The following is a 16095-nucleotide window of genomic DNA, read 5'->3' as shown; positions in this document are numbered from 1 at the left end:
TATTGTCTCTGCTTCCTTCTCTAATACGGCAAGCAATTTTGAGAATATATTCTTCTCTCCTCTCATACTATTTCATTTCACTCTTTGGCTGACTAGTCCATTTCTAGTCCACTCCATTTATCTACCAAATTAGGAGAATGAAGGTATAGATTGATATATGTCTATTAATTTAATACCATGATGTCCATATATTATTTAATTCGAATTAGATTTTTACTAATTTTTTTTTTTATTTATTGTTTGCAGCAAAAGATTGTGATTGAAGTACTGTCTATGGCTGACCTCAAATCTCGTTCCAAGGCCATGAAACTTGCTGTCGGTGTATCAGGTAAGCCACGATTAATATACAGTAATTTACTTAATTATTTTATCTTGATTGTTGTCGTTTGATATGTATATATACTGGTGAAATAAATTAACTAGGCGTGGAATCTGCGGCCATAACGGGGCCGGAGAAGAACCAAGTGGAGGTTGTGGGAGATGGGATCGACCCGGTGGTTCTGACGAAGTTGATAAGAAAGAAGGTGGCGTATGCGGACATCGTAAGCGTAGACGAGGTCAAGAAAGAGAAGGCAGCCGCCGAGACGCCGCCGGAAGCCGCCGAGACGACGCCACCTTTTGTTTGGCCCTTTGTACCAGCACCATTCCGTTATCGTTACTCTGATGGCTCTTGGGATTATCCTAGTGCATATGATGTGAGGGATCGTGATCCGTTCTGCAACTTATTTTAAAAATGTATCATGTGAATATATATTTCAGTTTAATCACAGTAGTAATCGTGTGGAGATTATTTGGGGAAATGAGGAAAAATGGATAGTTGAAAGTGTTTATTCAATAAAATAGAGCGGAGAGTAATTTATTTTTCTATCCTTTATTTAAAATTTAATTTTCTTATTAAATTTTATAATTATGTAAACATTTTAATACGAGTTATATATTATAATTTAAGTAAGTTATTAAAAATTCATAACAATAGTGGAAACTTATTTTAAAAATGTATCATTTAGTCGAGCAATGTGAGTTAAATATCGACTGAATGTTTTAACTTATTTAATTTAAATAAGTTAAATTAAATAATTTAGTCGATGTCGTTTCTGCAAACCATGATGAGAATTGAGTCGTGAGAATTTTAACTTATTTAATTTAATAAAATTTTAAATTTTATTATATATAAAATTAAAATACACTAATAAGAAAATTAAAATTTAAATAAAGGATACAAAAGTAAATTACTATCCGCTCTCTTTTATTGAATAAACACTTTCAACGATCCATTTTTCCTCATTTCCCCTTTGATCTTTTGCGATATATGTTCCAAATATTGTTATATGATGTTATAACTAAATAATTGTTTAGATTCGTTTGATTCGAGCATAAATTGGAGATAAATTCTTAAACTCAAACATAAATTTATCTTAACTCCATAAAATATTAAAAATGACAAAAATACTCTTATATGTGTTGATTTTAATGATTGATTTTATTGGGCTAGAAAATAGTATCAGAAACTAGGTAAAATGATTTCAAACCATTAGAAGAAAAATGCAAAAAAAAAAAAAGACAACGGAAACGTTATTTTTTTCAAGTTACAACAACTGTTTAACAATGGATAAAAATCGTTGTTGTTTGTATTTTACAACAATATTTACCCAACGAATAAAAATCGTTGTTGCAAGTAGAAGACAAAATTTTAAGAACAAATAAAAACCGATGTCTTTGGCCTTTTTTACAAATTAGTTCTGCATCATTTTATAATCATTGTTGTTAATTTTTTCACATCTTTGAAAAATCGTTGTCTTTGGCGAAAATTGATTTTACAAACCATTTTTTATTATATATATATATATATATCTATATACAATGAACTATTTAATTAATAATTTTATAAAAACACCAATTCAAAATTCTTGAAATTACAACTAATAAAAACTAAAAGACATACAATCATCTTCAAACAATTAAACCCAAAAGTAAAACTAAAATGACGTCCACATAAACATGCCATAATCCAGAATATTTTGATCCAAAATAAGTCTTCAACAACAAAAACTCTAGTTATAACTAGACGTGCATATTTTTTTTCTAAGATTTCTTTCTTCGTCGATCAAATCTGTCAAGTGTTTATCATTTCTAACATATCCTGCTTTGCAAAACAAAAACCATGATTATATTTTTTCGAATATTTAGCTGAGCTCAAAAACAAAACAAAAGCACCAGAATTATTATGCATCAAAGCTACAATGGAGAGAGAACTGAAAATAACTTAAAAAAATCAAGAAGTATAAGTAAAACCAGTTCCAAAATCTTAACAAAGTTAACATCAATATAACTGTGATGGCACCTAATTACCATTTAATGATCAAATAACCATGATTTATTAGCGTCAACAGCGAAAACGAATTAAAAATTTCTATTTGGTCCTCCAGAAATTTCGGCATGACCTCCCTGTAAATAAGACATCATGAAAAAATCAAAACAACATAACAATTGTACGTATACTCGAAAATAAAGTTCATCGATTCAAACAGAAAACAAATCGCATGCAGAGCATGTCAAGCTCGATCAGTCCAAATAAAATCTATCAATCAAGTATAACATCATATGAAATGTCTACTGCTTAATTTTTTTAAAAAGCTCTTCTCAGAAATACTCAAACACATGCATGTAATAAAAGCAGCCATTCATTCATTTCAAAAAGTTTCTCAACCACTGAACAAAAATAATTGCAGTTAATTAAATCTTAAAATGAAATCAATCTCCTAGTCTACTGTTTTAAAAGAACTCAATGTCTGTAAAAATTATCAATGTATAAAGAGATGCAAAAACATTTAAAATTTTGTTTACGCCCATGAATCATGATCATAATATGCGGATAAATGCAAGGTCCTCGGATTAATCGTACTCAGTCTTCAGCGCCTCCAGTCTCCACATCATCATGCTCACCTGCATCAATCACACCTAGTGAGTCTAAAGACTCAACACATCTGAACTGTGATAGCAAGTACATATACATAAAATGCAATAGCGAAAAGTACTGTAATTAAAATACCTTTCATGATCTTAAAAACATAAGCTTAAACATAACGTGTCAAAGCATAAATATGTCCATAACATATCTCATCATGTCAACATATACGTGTTCATTTTCTTTATTTGAATTCGGATCATTAGTTGTAACTTTCATATCAGCTCTAGTCGATGGATTCATCTACGCATAACTGCGGTACCCGGCGGCATGGACATCAGCGACAGTATTACCCATCCACTGAGTCTTGACCTTACATGTTCGTGTTCGTGTTCATGTTCATATTAGTCACAACCAACTTCTATCCTTCAAAACATATCATGATATTCATCACTTATAAAAATCATGTATATACGCAAATTTCTTTAAAATCAAGCATGCGACGTATTTTCGTATTTTCATAAAAATTCATGTTCATAATATCATATACATTTTAAACATAAAATTTTAGTGATTAGGGCGCTGCCAGGACTGTTAACTCGACTCGGGTGAAAAAATGACCATTTTGTCTCTGGAAACCCTAATTGACCATTTTACCTCTGGACATCGAAATTTCGACCCGAAGCCAACCGAACTTAATTGAACACATCATAACATATTTATAATCATTTCATAGATGTAACCTTGAGCTCGTCCTATAACTTTAAAGATTCGTTTTAAAACTTGGACCGACGTATCGGTTTTAACCCGAAACTTAATCAAACATTCCCAAATTTTAACCATGACTTATTCACACCCTACCAGCCCCTAAAAACCAAATTACAACTATTTTGAATCCCCTAATCTCGGATGCAACTTGCTGGAAAATTCTGGACTCGTAACCTTAACCCTAGTTGCACCGCCGAACCAAATCTTTGACCCTACGCCTAACCAATATGGACCAGCCTCGAACCAACGCTACCTAGGCCACCTCTGGACCTCCTGGACTGACCTAGCCCACGCCTACAGCCCCATGCACCTGACCATACGAGGATCACCTGAAGCAAGCCACAAGTCTACTCATCTCGACCCTTGCGCCTCGATTTACCCTTAGGCCGTGACCAGCCGTGGTTGAGCCCTCCTGGACCACGACTCAGACCCCCTAGGGTCTGCACCATGACCTGGTTCGACTCCCATACGGCCGATCTCTTCTCAGTTTCCGGCTATTTTCATTTAAGTCTTTAACTTTCGGTTATTATAATTTAACCCCCAAAATTCTTATATTAAATCAATTCAACCCTTAAATCCATCTAATTAGAGCATGCAGCCTATTTACCTCTAAGTCCTTGATCCCAAACGTAATTCCACTAACCAACTTAACATTTCATGTAATCAAGGCAATTTTAAAATGTTAAGCAAATAGGTTATCAGTTATCAATGTCGTGTCTGACTCTGCTTTTGCCTCATCTGAATTCATAACATAAGCCCTCCCAGTAGTAGGCTCCTTGTTCCTTGGACAATCAGCAGCCTTGTGGCCTTCTTCCTTGCAGATAAATCATTTAAACGTCCCCCACATACATTTATCGTAATAAAAACGATTGCATTGATTGCGTGGCTGCCTTTCCTCCTGTCTCGGGGCACCTGAATTCTAAGGGGGCTTCTGCTACCCCGAGTGTCTTGGAGGCCCTGTGAACTGCCTATTACTGGGATGTGAACTCTGTTGTACATGATGTCTCTTCCTCTGCATCTCCACATCTATATCCCTCAGTGCTTGCTCAGCATGATAAACACAAGCAGTGGCCTCCACATAATCCCTCGGTCTCATCAGCATAACATCTCTCCTAATTGTAGGTCTGAGGCTATCCATGAAGTGCCTCAGCTTCTCTGCTGCATCCCTCACAATAAGGGGCACAAAGTGACAATCCTGATCAAACTTTCTAATAAACTCAGCAACAGTCAAGTTCCCTTGTCAGAGACTCATGAACTCTCGGGTCAGACGCTCCCTGACATCTGCAATGAAGTACTGATTGTAGAAGAGATCTTTGAACTGGTTCCATGTGAGAGTAGCTAGATTCACCCCATGTGTTGCTCCCTCCCACCATAGAGATGCATCATCTCTCAGCATATAAGTAGCACATCTTATCCGATCTACATCTCTCATGTCCAGGTACTGGAAGTGCATCTCAAGCGATCAAATCCAAACCTCGGCCACAAAAAGGTTAGTGGTGCCACCAAACTCCTTCAGATTGAGCTTCCTGAACTGCTCATATACGTCCACCTAGGGTCTAGAAGCCTACTGAGCCTGCTCCATCAACTATGCGATCCCTTCAAAACTCTGGTGGCGGGATCTCCTGGTGGTGGTGGTGGAAAAACTCGGTCACCCCTAGGAGTGCCATCCAGCCTGTCTATACTGGGAGCTCTTCTGGGAGGCATATTATCTGAATACAGTCTAAATTCTAAACGTAACCAACATGCAATTCAATCCAAGCTTTTAAATCTTTTAACATCGAAATATGTAATTATATCAACATGTAATGTAAAACATATATCTTGTAAACATGCAGAAGATAAAATTAAAAACATTCAAAACGTTTAAAGAATGTAATCTTACAGACTTGAAGCTTGACGACTGGGCTTCTGAAACTGGCGGTGACACATCCCTCTACAAGAAAACTTGCTCTAATACCAACTGAAATGTCTACTGCTACAATAGTACTTGATTTTTTTTTAAGTAATGGCCAAATCCATACCCATAAAGCCAAGGAAAAATTCGAAACCCACATTATATAAAAACAATCCAACAACTGAATAAAATAACTGCAGTTATCAAATCTTGAAAATGCAATTAATCTCAAAGTCTACTATTTTAAAAGAAAACTCAAACATGTTACAAAAAACCTGGCAAATAATCAACGTATTAAAAGTTCATAAACATTTAAAAATACTGTTTCGACCCATGTCTCAAAAATCATAATGTGCGGAAGAAATGCAAGATCCTCGGGTTTTCATGTGCACTCTCAGCTCAGCCTACTCAGTCTTCAGCGCCTCCAGTCTCCTCATCCGCATGATCACCTGCATCAATCACACCTAGTGAGTCTAAAGACTCAACACACCTGAACCATAATAACAAGTACATATACATATCATGTAACAATGTAAAGTATTGTAACAAAAAATAAGTTTTGTGATCTTTCAAAGCATAACTATAAACATCCACATATCGGGTCATATCAAATCATGTCATATCATATCACCATATACGTATTCATTTTCCTTCATTGAATTCAGATCATCATTTGTAACTTTTGTATCTAGGTCGATGGATCCATCTACGTATAACCGTGGTACCCGGTGACGGGGACATCAGCGACTCTCTCACCCGTCATCTGAGTCTTGGTCTTACATGTTCGTGTTCATGTTCTTATTAGTCACAACTAACTCACCTTCTTCAAAAACATGTCATCGTATATATCAGTTGTAAAAGTCATGCATATACATACATTTTCTTAAAACCAAACATGAAACGTATTTTTTTTATCATTATCATAAAAATTTATATTCATAATTCACATAAACATTTTACATATGCATATTCAGTCATCAGGGCACTGCCAAGACTGCTAACTCGATTCAGGTGCAAAATGATCATTTTGATCCTACAACCTTAATTTGACCATTTCACTCATGGACCTTAAAAATTCGATCCGGATACATCCAAACTTAACAAAACACCTTAAAACATACTTTTAATCATTTCTTAGACGTAAACTCGAGACCATGCATTAAATTCTATAATTAGTTTTAAATCTTGAACCGAAGTTCCGGTTTTAACCCGAATCATCCCGAAACTTAACCAAACTTTAACCATAGTGCAAAGATTCAAAACAAAACCCCTCATGACAGAATTTAAACCATATATAATCTCAGACACGTCGACATAACCTTCTGGAACACCCAAAACGAGCCATGCCCTCTGCAATCGTTAAAACACCTGCACTTGACTAGCTTCTAGGTGCTGGCTGTGTAGCGCTGCGGCGCAAGGTAAGCGCCTAGGATCTATGCACTAGGGCTGTGGCACCACAAGTGTCGTGGCCTAAGCGCCGCAGCGCTGAAAGAACAGCGCCGCGACGCTAACTACCTTCAGCGCTGCGGCGCTAACTACCTGCGAACAAGGAACCCGATCGTTCATGACTCTGCACCATAACAATCATGTTCTAAAATCTCTAGGACCATGACATGAGTCTCTCCAAACCCTCTGGACACAGCCCATAAGCCGCACACACATCCTCTCAATCACACAAGCCATACGCGCATAACACCTCTACAAACAAGTCATGAAGAATTCACTCGTATCCCCTATACCACATGTTCCAGATCTGGTCGCAACCTTTAAATCCTTCTAAAGCCTCTGTAAATTGTCTCCTACACACCAAAACCCTGGCAACTTCTTCAACTGTATCAAAAACTTGAGTTTCATAACAAGAAAATCCAACATGTTTATGTAAAACCAATGAATATAAATAAATCCATAATATATCATGCAAATACAATAAAAATTCAAAATAGGGTGTAAAAGATGAGAACAACAAAGGTTTAGGGCGTGCCTTTGCGAATATACGCTCGAAAAACAACTCAACGACGCGAGAGATGGACACCGGAGGGACGAGAAAGACCTCGGCTGTGTTTTTCCCTTACAAAACTGATCAAAAAACCCTTGCTGGACGTGAGGTATTGGTGCAGCCGAGTAAAGAGGTGGAGGCTAGAGTTTTGGAGTGGAAATGAAGGAGAATTAAAAGAATATTGGGCCTAGGTTTTGAAATATTAAGGTGAAATAATCTCGGCCAAAAATTCTACTAAAACTGGCCCATTAGGCCCAATAACACGCACGTAAAATATTTTGTTTGAATACGTTTTCCAAAACATTTACTGAGCTTCAAAAAAGTCCTTATTTTGTCAAAAATCGACTATTGGTTTAAAATAAAGTTCAACGTGTAAAAATACTCTGAAATTATATATTTTTGAAAATTAAATAATAAAAGCATCATATATTAAATAATTAAAATAATTATTTAATAAAACATTTTCCTGAAACTGTCCTCGGCCTTTGTTTTTCGTTCGAGTATCGAATACTGCTAAAAGTATTATTTATGCATTCAAGTAAACCATGCCATATAATCATAAAAAATAATGTATTTAGTGCATTTAAAATAATAATTTATACATTTTAATAATACCCTAGATTTGCATGAAGTCGAGTTACGTCGTTCGAATGTATTGACCTTACAATACGCTAATCATAACTTAAGGTTCTTACAGGCTCTATTAGCAATACATAGGGGATCATGGGACGATGTAACTAGATGATTTTACCATGATCCGATGGGTACAATCAAAAATGAGTTCTGATATTCTTGATAAAAGTTTTGATGAAAAGAATGGTGTTAATTAGGGCAAGACCGAATAAGAATAAATGTTATTCTGAATCGCATGGAGATGTGAACTCATGGCTAGATGTATCCCTGAATCATGAGGGTCACACAAATATCGAAATCGATGTTCTCGTTGAGATAGTCAAAGTTCAAGGACTTGAATTTGGTGACTATAGTTTGATGGAGATAAAAAAAGATCAACTCCGCTAATCTCGGACTGCTTTGGTGTCCAGCGTAATACACGTGAAGCTAATAATTCTAAACACTCTATGGATGTTTAAAATCATACAAAGCTCAAGGAAAGTTTTGAGTGTCAAAACTAATAATTTAAAACTTTTGTTGTGCCTTATGTGCGAGAAAACGGTACCCCAAAACATCAATAACATCAAAAACGGCTTTCTTAGTGGTGTATGAAAAGAAGTACCAGAATCACCGCCACTTCGGCGATCAATAGACCATATAGTGGCTGAATCATCTTTTTTTAACCTATTCACAAATTTTTGAATGGGATGGTCAATATAAATTTAAGAAATTGGGGGAACGGGGGTAACGTAATAGTCAACGGTTTCTCATAACAGTTGTCTTTTGACTGTATTGAAAAACGTTAATATACTACGGTTTTCAAAATCTTTTGTCTTTGACATTAAAAAAAACTCTCGTAAATGCTTTTCAAAAATAGTTGTTTTTGGAATAAAAACGCTAATAGACAATGTTCTAGAAAAAAAACATGTCTTTGATCTCGAAAATAATATGATAACGATGGTTTTTGGAAAACTGTTGTCTTTGATAGAAAAAAGATCAAAGACAACGGTTTTGTGAAAAAGAAAAATACAACGATTTAGCGTGAAACCGTTGCTCTTTAAGTGTTGTGCATTTCAATATTTTCTTGTAGTGAATTTAGCCACGAGTAACATAGTTATTTCAGTGCACTTGCGATATATAATTTATATTATATCTGATTACTATATTTTCTGATTAATGTTATACACGAAAAAATTTTATTTTCTTTCAACTATTATATATATATGGTTTTCGAACTGGGTTGATTTTCATCCTCACTTGCTGAGTGATGACTATATCACTCTGTTGGAAATTTTAATAAAATTTAGAGTTTGAATAAAAATTATGTCTAATGAATGCGGGAGTGTCTTTTAGCTCTCCACATTCTTGAGTTAGTTGTGGCTCATTATTGTGGAAGTGTCTTTTGACTTTCCACATTCTTGAGTTAATTGAAGAGTTTTGGCTCTTCATATTCTTGAGTTAATGAGAAGATTAATTGAGTTAATTAATATTGCATGACTCTTGGTGTACATTTTGGGGCTTATAAATTGTGTGTTAATTTTCTCATTTCAAGATATATGAAAATCTCATATCTTTCAAGTATTCTCTTGCATTTTATATTGTTAACTTTCCATTTGGCCTCCGTTAAATCTCGGTGATAAAGTAAAGGTACGTTTTCAGTTCGTCGTAGTAGTGCTTCGTGCTAAGTCCTTGCTGGTTGTTCCGTTGTATCCTGAGAAACAGACGTCCGAGACGATCCTCGAAACACATACAGGAGGGGACGAATCTGTTTTAAGGACACTGTACTTCATATAGGCATCGGTTTGGTTTACTTTAAGCTTTGTTCTACGGTGTTTTCTTCACCATTTAGTTAATTGATTTTTACGAAAGTTACCGTAACTTATCGTTCGATATATTGTGTAACACACTCTCTCACTCACCTATTTTCCAAATGAAAATGAAAATGAAAATGCAATTGAGGAGAAAAATGAAGCCGATATTGAAGAGATGGAGAAAATCGAGTTTTGGGAATGGTGAAATTGTCTCGTCCAAGTTGAATGATGTTCCAGTTGTTTACATGAAGTTTATGTTGTTTAGTAATTTAATTTTATTTCGCTGCTACATGTTTTATTCTATGAGAAACAAATATTTTATTTTATGCTAATAATTTTGAGTTATAAAAACTATATATGTTTCATTATATGAAATAAATGTCTTTATAATATTGAGGCTTGTTGATTTCAAATTGTTAAATTTGTAATTAACGATGATGTCATCGGCTCCAACGCTGGGCATGACATTCGAGGTATTTGGGACTAGAAATTACTATTAGTACCTATGAGACACTTTATAGGAGGAATAATAGGACCCCATGACATTGGAACGAGGTCAGGGAAAAGCTATATTATGACCCGAAATAGTGAGTCAGACAGTAGATGCAGTGGCACAAATCCAAGAGCAAATGAAGACAGCTAGATCCGTCAAAAGAGTTATGCTTTTCTAGCGACGGAGAGACTTGGAATTTGAAGTTAGTGACCACGTTTTCATCAAGGTGACATCAATGAAAGGCGTGATGAGATTCAGAAGCAAAAGAAAGCTCAGTCCGCGGTATATTGGATCTTTTGAGATATTGGACCGAATTGGAACTAGAGCGTACAGAGCCGCTCTACCAACAAACTTGTCATGAGTTCTTAACATGTTTCACGTTTCTATTCTTCATAAATACATCTCAAATTCCTCACATGTGATACCCAAAGAGCAAGTGGAGTGTACATCGATCTCTTCCTACAAAGATACACCCGTCCAGATCCTCGACAGACAAGTCCCAAAACTAAGAAATATAGAAATCGTTATGGTCAAAGTACGGGGGCGGAACCTTTCCGAAGAAGAGAATACATGGGAGACAGAGCAGGATATGTGCAGATGATACCCCGAGCTATTCCATAAGTCAAATTTCGATGATGAAATTATTTCAAGAAGTGAACTTATGGAAGGTTGTAATGTACATACATCGAACCCACTGAGCCACTCATGAGAAAATTAATTAAATATTAAATACTTTAATACTTTAAATGGAGACTCATGGGCTCATTGTTCAGCTCAGTCGTTCAATACAAGGCCAGAAGTCGGTCTCCGTAGTCTGAATATCCCATCCCCGACGAAGTAAGAAAAGTGTACTTCAATTCTTGACCCATCATCCAAGCAATGAGTATTGATTTTCTTTTGTATGGTGTGCCGATTGCCTTTTCTATATATTTCTTGCAAGGTAATCTTTTTTTTTACTACTAAAATAAGCTAATTTTATTCAATTTTTGATGTACAATCAAAGCAGTATCTATTGAATTTCATTCATAGAGTGTGNGTGGATTTTTTTTTTTTTTTTTTTTAAATGTCTTCTGTGTGTTAACTGATCTTTTTTCTACGAGTTCTATGTATATTCATTTAGTTTTAAGCATGAAAAGCACTAACTCGTTTTGCATCAAATCAATGAACATGACTTTTATTCATTGATGCATGAATGACTTTCATAGCATGGAAGGATTTCTGGAAAATATGAATGATGTTTTATTTTATGCTTTATGCATATTTATGGTGATAACACGGGGTCAGTGTACTGGGATGAGCGACTAGTGTCGGACCTATGTCAAAAGGATATAAATTGGTTTTGGCCAACTAGAAGCACGCCCATGTGTACGATATGAGCTCATTAAGAATGGCCAAAACACCTACGTCATATTTCATCTACTAAGAAAATGCATGTATGTCTGAAGATATGCCTATAATCATGTCCTACGCATTTTGTGTTCTTATATGTATTAGTTTGTATTCGAACATGTTTTTTTGAGTATTTATTGATGCAAGTGATGATGATATTAATAATGAGGTAGACGATGAGCAAGCAACGTAGTAATTGATGAGGCAAGAAGATTGTGTGGCACTATGCTCATCCGAGAACCCCCTTCCCCTCAGCTTTATAAATTCCTAATGATTTGCTTGTTTATTTAGTCATGAGTTATATGCGCATGTTTATGATGTTGATCAGACTTTTCTCTGATGTTGATCAATGAGCTACGTAGCATTTTAATACATCAAGGCACGTAGAGCGATCGCACGAACAAATTGGATGGTTTGGTCATTCTATAATTGAGTCTTTTGTGTGTCTTGCGATTTTAACTTAGTGTCATATGTTATTATATGCTTTTCTATGCGTGTTTGATCAAATGTATCTAATAAAGGTCCGAATTACGTCGTAGCACGATTTTTAGAGTTTTTCTGCGTATCATGAAAATCCACAGGAGCAAAATATAAACCAGAAAAATGAAAAATCTAACACTTCCTATTGTTAACACCAACACCTATGACTACACACTTGAAGTCATGCATCTGAATGTCACAATAGTAAGAAACATAAAATGGCGGGCTCTATCTTGCCAAAAGGTTCCTCCATTTATCCTTCAGATCGGCTGGAGTACGAGTCTCTTCAAATACATGGCGACCAAACTCCAAGATTTTCCTCCAAGGAAGATTTTGTTTTGCAGTTGATGCAAATTTCTGCACTCCTTCCTGAGAGGAAGCATGTGTCAAAGGCAATAAAATTTAAGCCACGAATGAAAAGTTCTCCTTATGGAAAAAAGGCTTCGGGCTCAATGAAATCCCTTCACACCAGTAAAAAGACTACTTTTGAAAATCATAACATTAATACAATTGCATAGATTACCTACCAGTCCATCGATTTCTTTCAAATGCACAAGAGTATCATCATTTAACATATTACTGTGTGCACAATTAGAATGTTTGATGATCCTTGACTTGAATAACAAATATGTTTGAATAGAATGGAAATAGTATACATCACAAACTGAGCGCTGCAGCTTTTACCTTAAGCATTTCTTCTTCATCCTTCCTCCACATTAGTCTTTTACGTTTCCCACCGAAAAATAAATCATTAGCCCTGCAAGGCAAGCACAATAGTACAGAATACTGAAAACCTAATTTATGCATGAATTTAAAACCGTTCTATCAAATAATGGTATGTTAATTACTCACGGATTAACTGAGAGCATTAAAGATTGATTTGATCTTCTGGAGGTACCAGCTTGTTCATCAAATTCTCTGATGTTTCTCAAAGCCAAAGACGACCTCCTTGGAGGATTTCTTTTTCGAGACTTCGGTTCATTCTTATTCTTATTACTCGGTTTGGGATGCTTATTGCTCATGGAAAGAGTTTCAGAATCCACATCTGAAGAGTCGTTCCTTTTCAATCTTCTCTTAGATCCAGCATGCAAAGTTACTGCAAGTTCATCATCCGAGGAACCTCCAGAACTTTGAGATACCTCTTCCTGAGTACTTTCTTCTTCTACAGTGTTGAGTTTGTGCTCTTCTTGCAATTTTACGTTATCCAATTGTCTTCTAGATGGGGTTGACCGACCTTGCACTTGATTGGAATCCTTCGTGAAGGCATCTTTTTCATTATCTCCAATAACTTTATCCAGTTTATGGCTATCAACACATTCTTCAGTCTCTGTTCTATCCAACATCCCATCTTGCTGTGATGTCCTGTCAGCTTCACCGCACAGAACATCATTGTCACGGGTAACGATAGGCTCCATGCCACGTACAATGCCATTAATATTTTCACTGCACTTTATTGTATCACTTTCGTATGATCTCCTTGATTCATTAGCTTCTCTAAGTGGTGAAAAGTTTGCAGGACATTCACCACGAATACTACCTTGAGCATCTTTATCAGTTCCAACAGATTGATGGAGAACATCACTACCCTGTGCACGTTCTCCAACATGGAAAGCTGCCATACTTACATCTTCACCACCTTCGGATAGGTTAAGCCCATTAGCCTCAACCCTCGTTTTCTCTTCCAAATTTGTTTTGCTACCTACCATTTCAAAAACCGACAAAGCTCTCTTTTTTGACATTGCATTTTCCCATGCTTGTCGTGATTCTCTAACAGCTTGCTTGTGAAAGCAATGGGGACAATAGAAGTTCCCTGCATCATCAAATCTTGCAGGACAACCCATACATTTTTCATGAACCGCTAGAAGACAATCATTTTCACTGCACACCAACAGATTCTGCCCCTCTTCGCATTTTATGCACAGATTTATTTCTGACCATCCCATTTTCCATAGATCCTCTCTCCCTCCCATTCTTGAGTCCTTAAAACTTATCTTTGGCAGTGAATTTTTATGCAATTAATAAATGCACCACTGCATTGCCAGTAATATCTACGCACAAAAATTATGCTTTATGTGTAATCTCAAGCTAGAAAACGTGTTCACATGCATAAGAATCTAGTTTAAAGCAGTTTCCACATATATTGGACCTCAAACCGGGGTTTAGGATGTCAATTTTCACGAATACATCCTTTCTTGCGTCATAAGAATAATGTGTTACCTTGATCTACAATAAGAATCTGTAATGAATAATTTATTATCAACAAAAATTGGATACAAGATAAAACTACAAAAAATTCATGGTCGAAAATAAAAGTGTACTTCAACAGTAGACAGTAGAATTTCCATAACTAAAAAGGGATAATCACAACAAGCACAATTACAGTTTTCAGGATGGGTAACACGATTAAGTAATTTTTAATCAAAACATTGTTTCACAACAGGTGATCGAATTTATCCCTATTAACATTTTCAAAAACAAAATTATCCCTATTAACATAATTTTCTCAATACCGCCTCCAATAAAGCCAACATCATTTCCCAAAACAGATTAAAAAGAATTAATGAGATGCGAGTCCTCAATTCCCATAACAATACACAAGCCGAGCAAAAATCACCGGGAAAACATATTTATGTTTCTAAATTTCAGCAATCAGTGACGAGAAATAAGGGAAAATAAACGCATTTCACATTTATGACACCATATAAACAAAAAGGATGCAAATTTGAAAGATGATTAATTAAGAATTCAATTCGTGTACCTCCGACTTTCGTTCACTAATTTCATCTGCACCATCCTCCTTCACGGCAGGTAATAACTTCACAGGGGACGGCGGAGATGGGGGCTGTTCACGATGGCCCAACGCCTGAGGCAGCGGAATAATTTTTTCTTTGGTGTTCTTCAGCAAGCAAGCAAGCAGTCGAAGAGTGCCCTTCTCTCTTACAAGCGGAATAACAATACAAATCGATTTTAAAAATCAGGATATCTGGATCCTTTCAACAGTTAATTATATTATATTATTTTAAATTTTACTATATTATAAAGTTTTAAAACATGTTTAATAAAAGGGAAAATTATAAATAAATCTCCAAATCCAAACTCAAGTTTATCCTAACTCCTTACATCTAAAAAACTTCGTCCAAACTCTCTTAAAAAAAAAAATTTTGACCAAAATATCCTTATTAATTGTAATGATTGTTTTCTTGGGAGAAATAGTATCAAGGCCTAGGTAAAATTATTTCAAACATGCAAATTTATTATTATGAAGCAATTAAATGTTTAAGGAGAATTTTTCGAAGCAGGAAGATCTAACTAAGTTAGATATCAAGAAGGAACTTATCGGAATCCTAAAATAAACTTATGATTCAAAATAACAGATTTTTAGAAATAGTATCGGATTCCTCTAAACTCTCCGGAGATCTTAGAGAGATTCAAAATACAGTACAGAATTATGACAATATGTTGTATTATGTACCACAAAATGTGGAGAAAATCATTGAAAACAAAGAAGAAATTCTTGAAATATTAAAGGATGTTCGAACAAGACTTCAAAACCTAGAACAACCAAAATCTAGTAAAAGAACTTCAGAAGGAAGGTTACCACCATCATTTTGGTACTGAACCCTTATTACATCAAAAAGAGAATGCCAAAGTGATATCAAAACCTTTAACTGAAGAAGAAAAGATGATCAAATCTAATCAAAACAGTCTCGCAAAAGAAATTAATCTGATGACAACTTTAGAAAGGAT

At 35.4% G+C, this 16095-nt stretch overlaps 2 protein-coding genes across 6 annotated transcripts; one reads left to right on the top strand and one right to left on the bottom strand.

Moving 5' to 3' along the window:
* Nucleotides 1-861, top strand: LOC140981498 (heavy metal-associated isoprenylated plant protein 16). Of its 2 annotated transcripts, none has more exons than XM_073447913.1 (3): nt 1-143; nt 247-328; nt 424-861. In XM_073447913.1, exons 1-3 carry the CDS (start codon nt 138-140, stop codon nt 729-731), a joined length of 396 nt encoding a protein of 131 aa, XP_073304014.1. In that variant the 5' UTR covers nt 1-137; the 3' UTR covers nt 732-861. The 2 variants fall into 2 exon arrangements, with proteins under 2 accessions (XP_073304014.1, XP_073304015.1); XM_073447914.1 differs by having other exon boundaries at nt 21-159; nt 266-328.
* An 11611-nt stretch (nt 862-12472) lies between these two features.
* On the bottom strand, nt 12473-15317 carry LOC140981532 (uncharacterized). Of its 4 annotated transcripts, XM_073447958.1 has the most exons (5): nt 15107-15317; nt 14495-14584; nt 13201-14396; nt 13033-13105; nt 12473-12717 (listed from the first exon to the last, which is right to left on the bottom strand). In XM_073447958.1, exons 3-5 carry the CDS (start codon nt 14316-14318, stop codon nt 12577-12579), a joined length of 1332 nt encoding a protein of 443 aa, XP_073304059.1. In that variant the 5' UTR covers nt 14319-14396; nt 14495-14584; nt 15107-15317; the 3' UTR covers nt 12473-12576. The 4 variants fall into 4 exon arrangements, with proteins under 4 accessions (XP_073304059.1, XP_073304058.1, XP_073304060.1 ...); XM_073447957.1 differs by having other exon boundaries at nt 13201-14584; XM_073447959.1 differs by having other exon boundaries at nt 13201-14571.
* Between the last annotated feature and the right edge of the window lie 778 nt (nt 15318-16095).

The sequence above is a fragment of the Primulina huaijiensis genome, chromosome 7, assembly GCF_012295235.1.
Source record: "Primulina huaijiensis isolate GDHJ02 chromosome 7, ASM1229523v2, whole genome shotgun sequence".
In the NCBI taxonomy this organism is placed as follows: Eukaryota; Viridiplantae; Streptophyta; class Magnoliopsida; order Lamiales; family Gesneriaceae; genus Primulina; species Primulina huaijiensis.
The sequence above is the reverse complement of the archived record's forward strand: the minus strand, read 5'-3'. Positions and strand labels throughout refer to the sequence as shown.

Excerpts from the sequence above, each read along its gene's own strand:
- LOC140981532 (XM_073447957.1), bottom strand. The coding sequence starts at position 14,318 with ATGGGAGGGAGAGAGGATCTATGGAAAATGGGATGGTCAGAAATAAAT. Across the intron at positions 13,106-13,200 it reads TTAATGCTCTCAGTTAATCC|GGCTAATGATTTATTTTTCG; the intron begins GTGAGTAATTAA and ends CTTGCCTTGCAG. Across the intron at positions 12,718-13,032 it reads ATGAAGAAGAAATGCTTAAG|GAAGGAGTGCAGAAATTTGC; the intron begins GTAAAAGCTGCA and ends GCTTCCTCTCAG.
- LOC140981498 (XM_073447913.1), top strand. Across the intron at positions 329-423 it reads ACTTGCTGTCGGTGTATCAG|GCGTGGAATCTGCGGCCATA; the intron begins GTAAGCCACGAT and ends TAAATTAACTAG.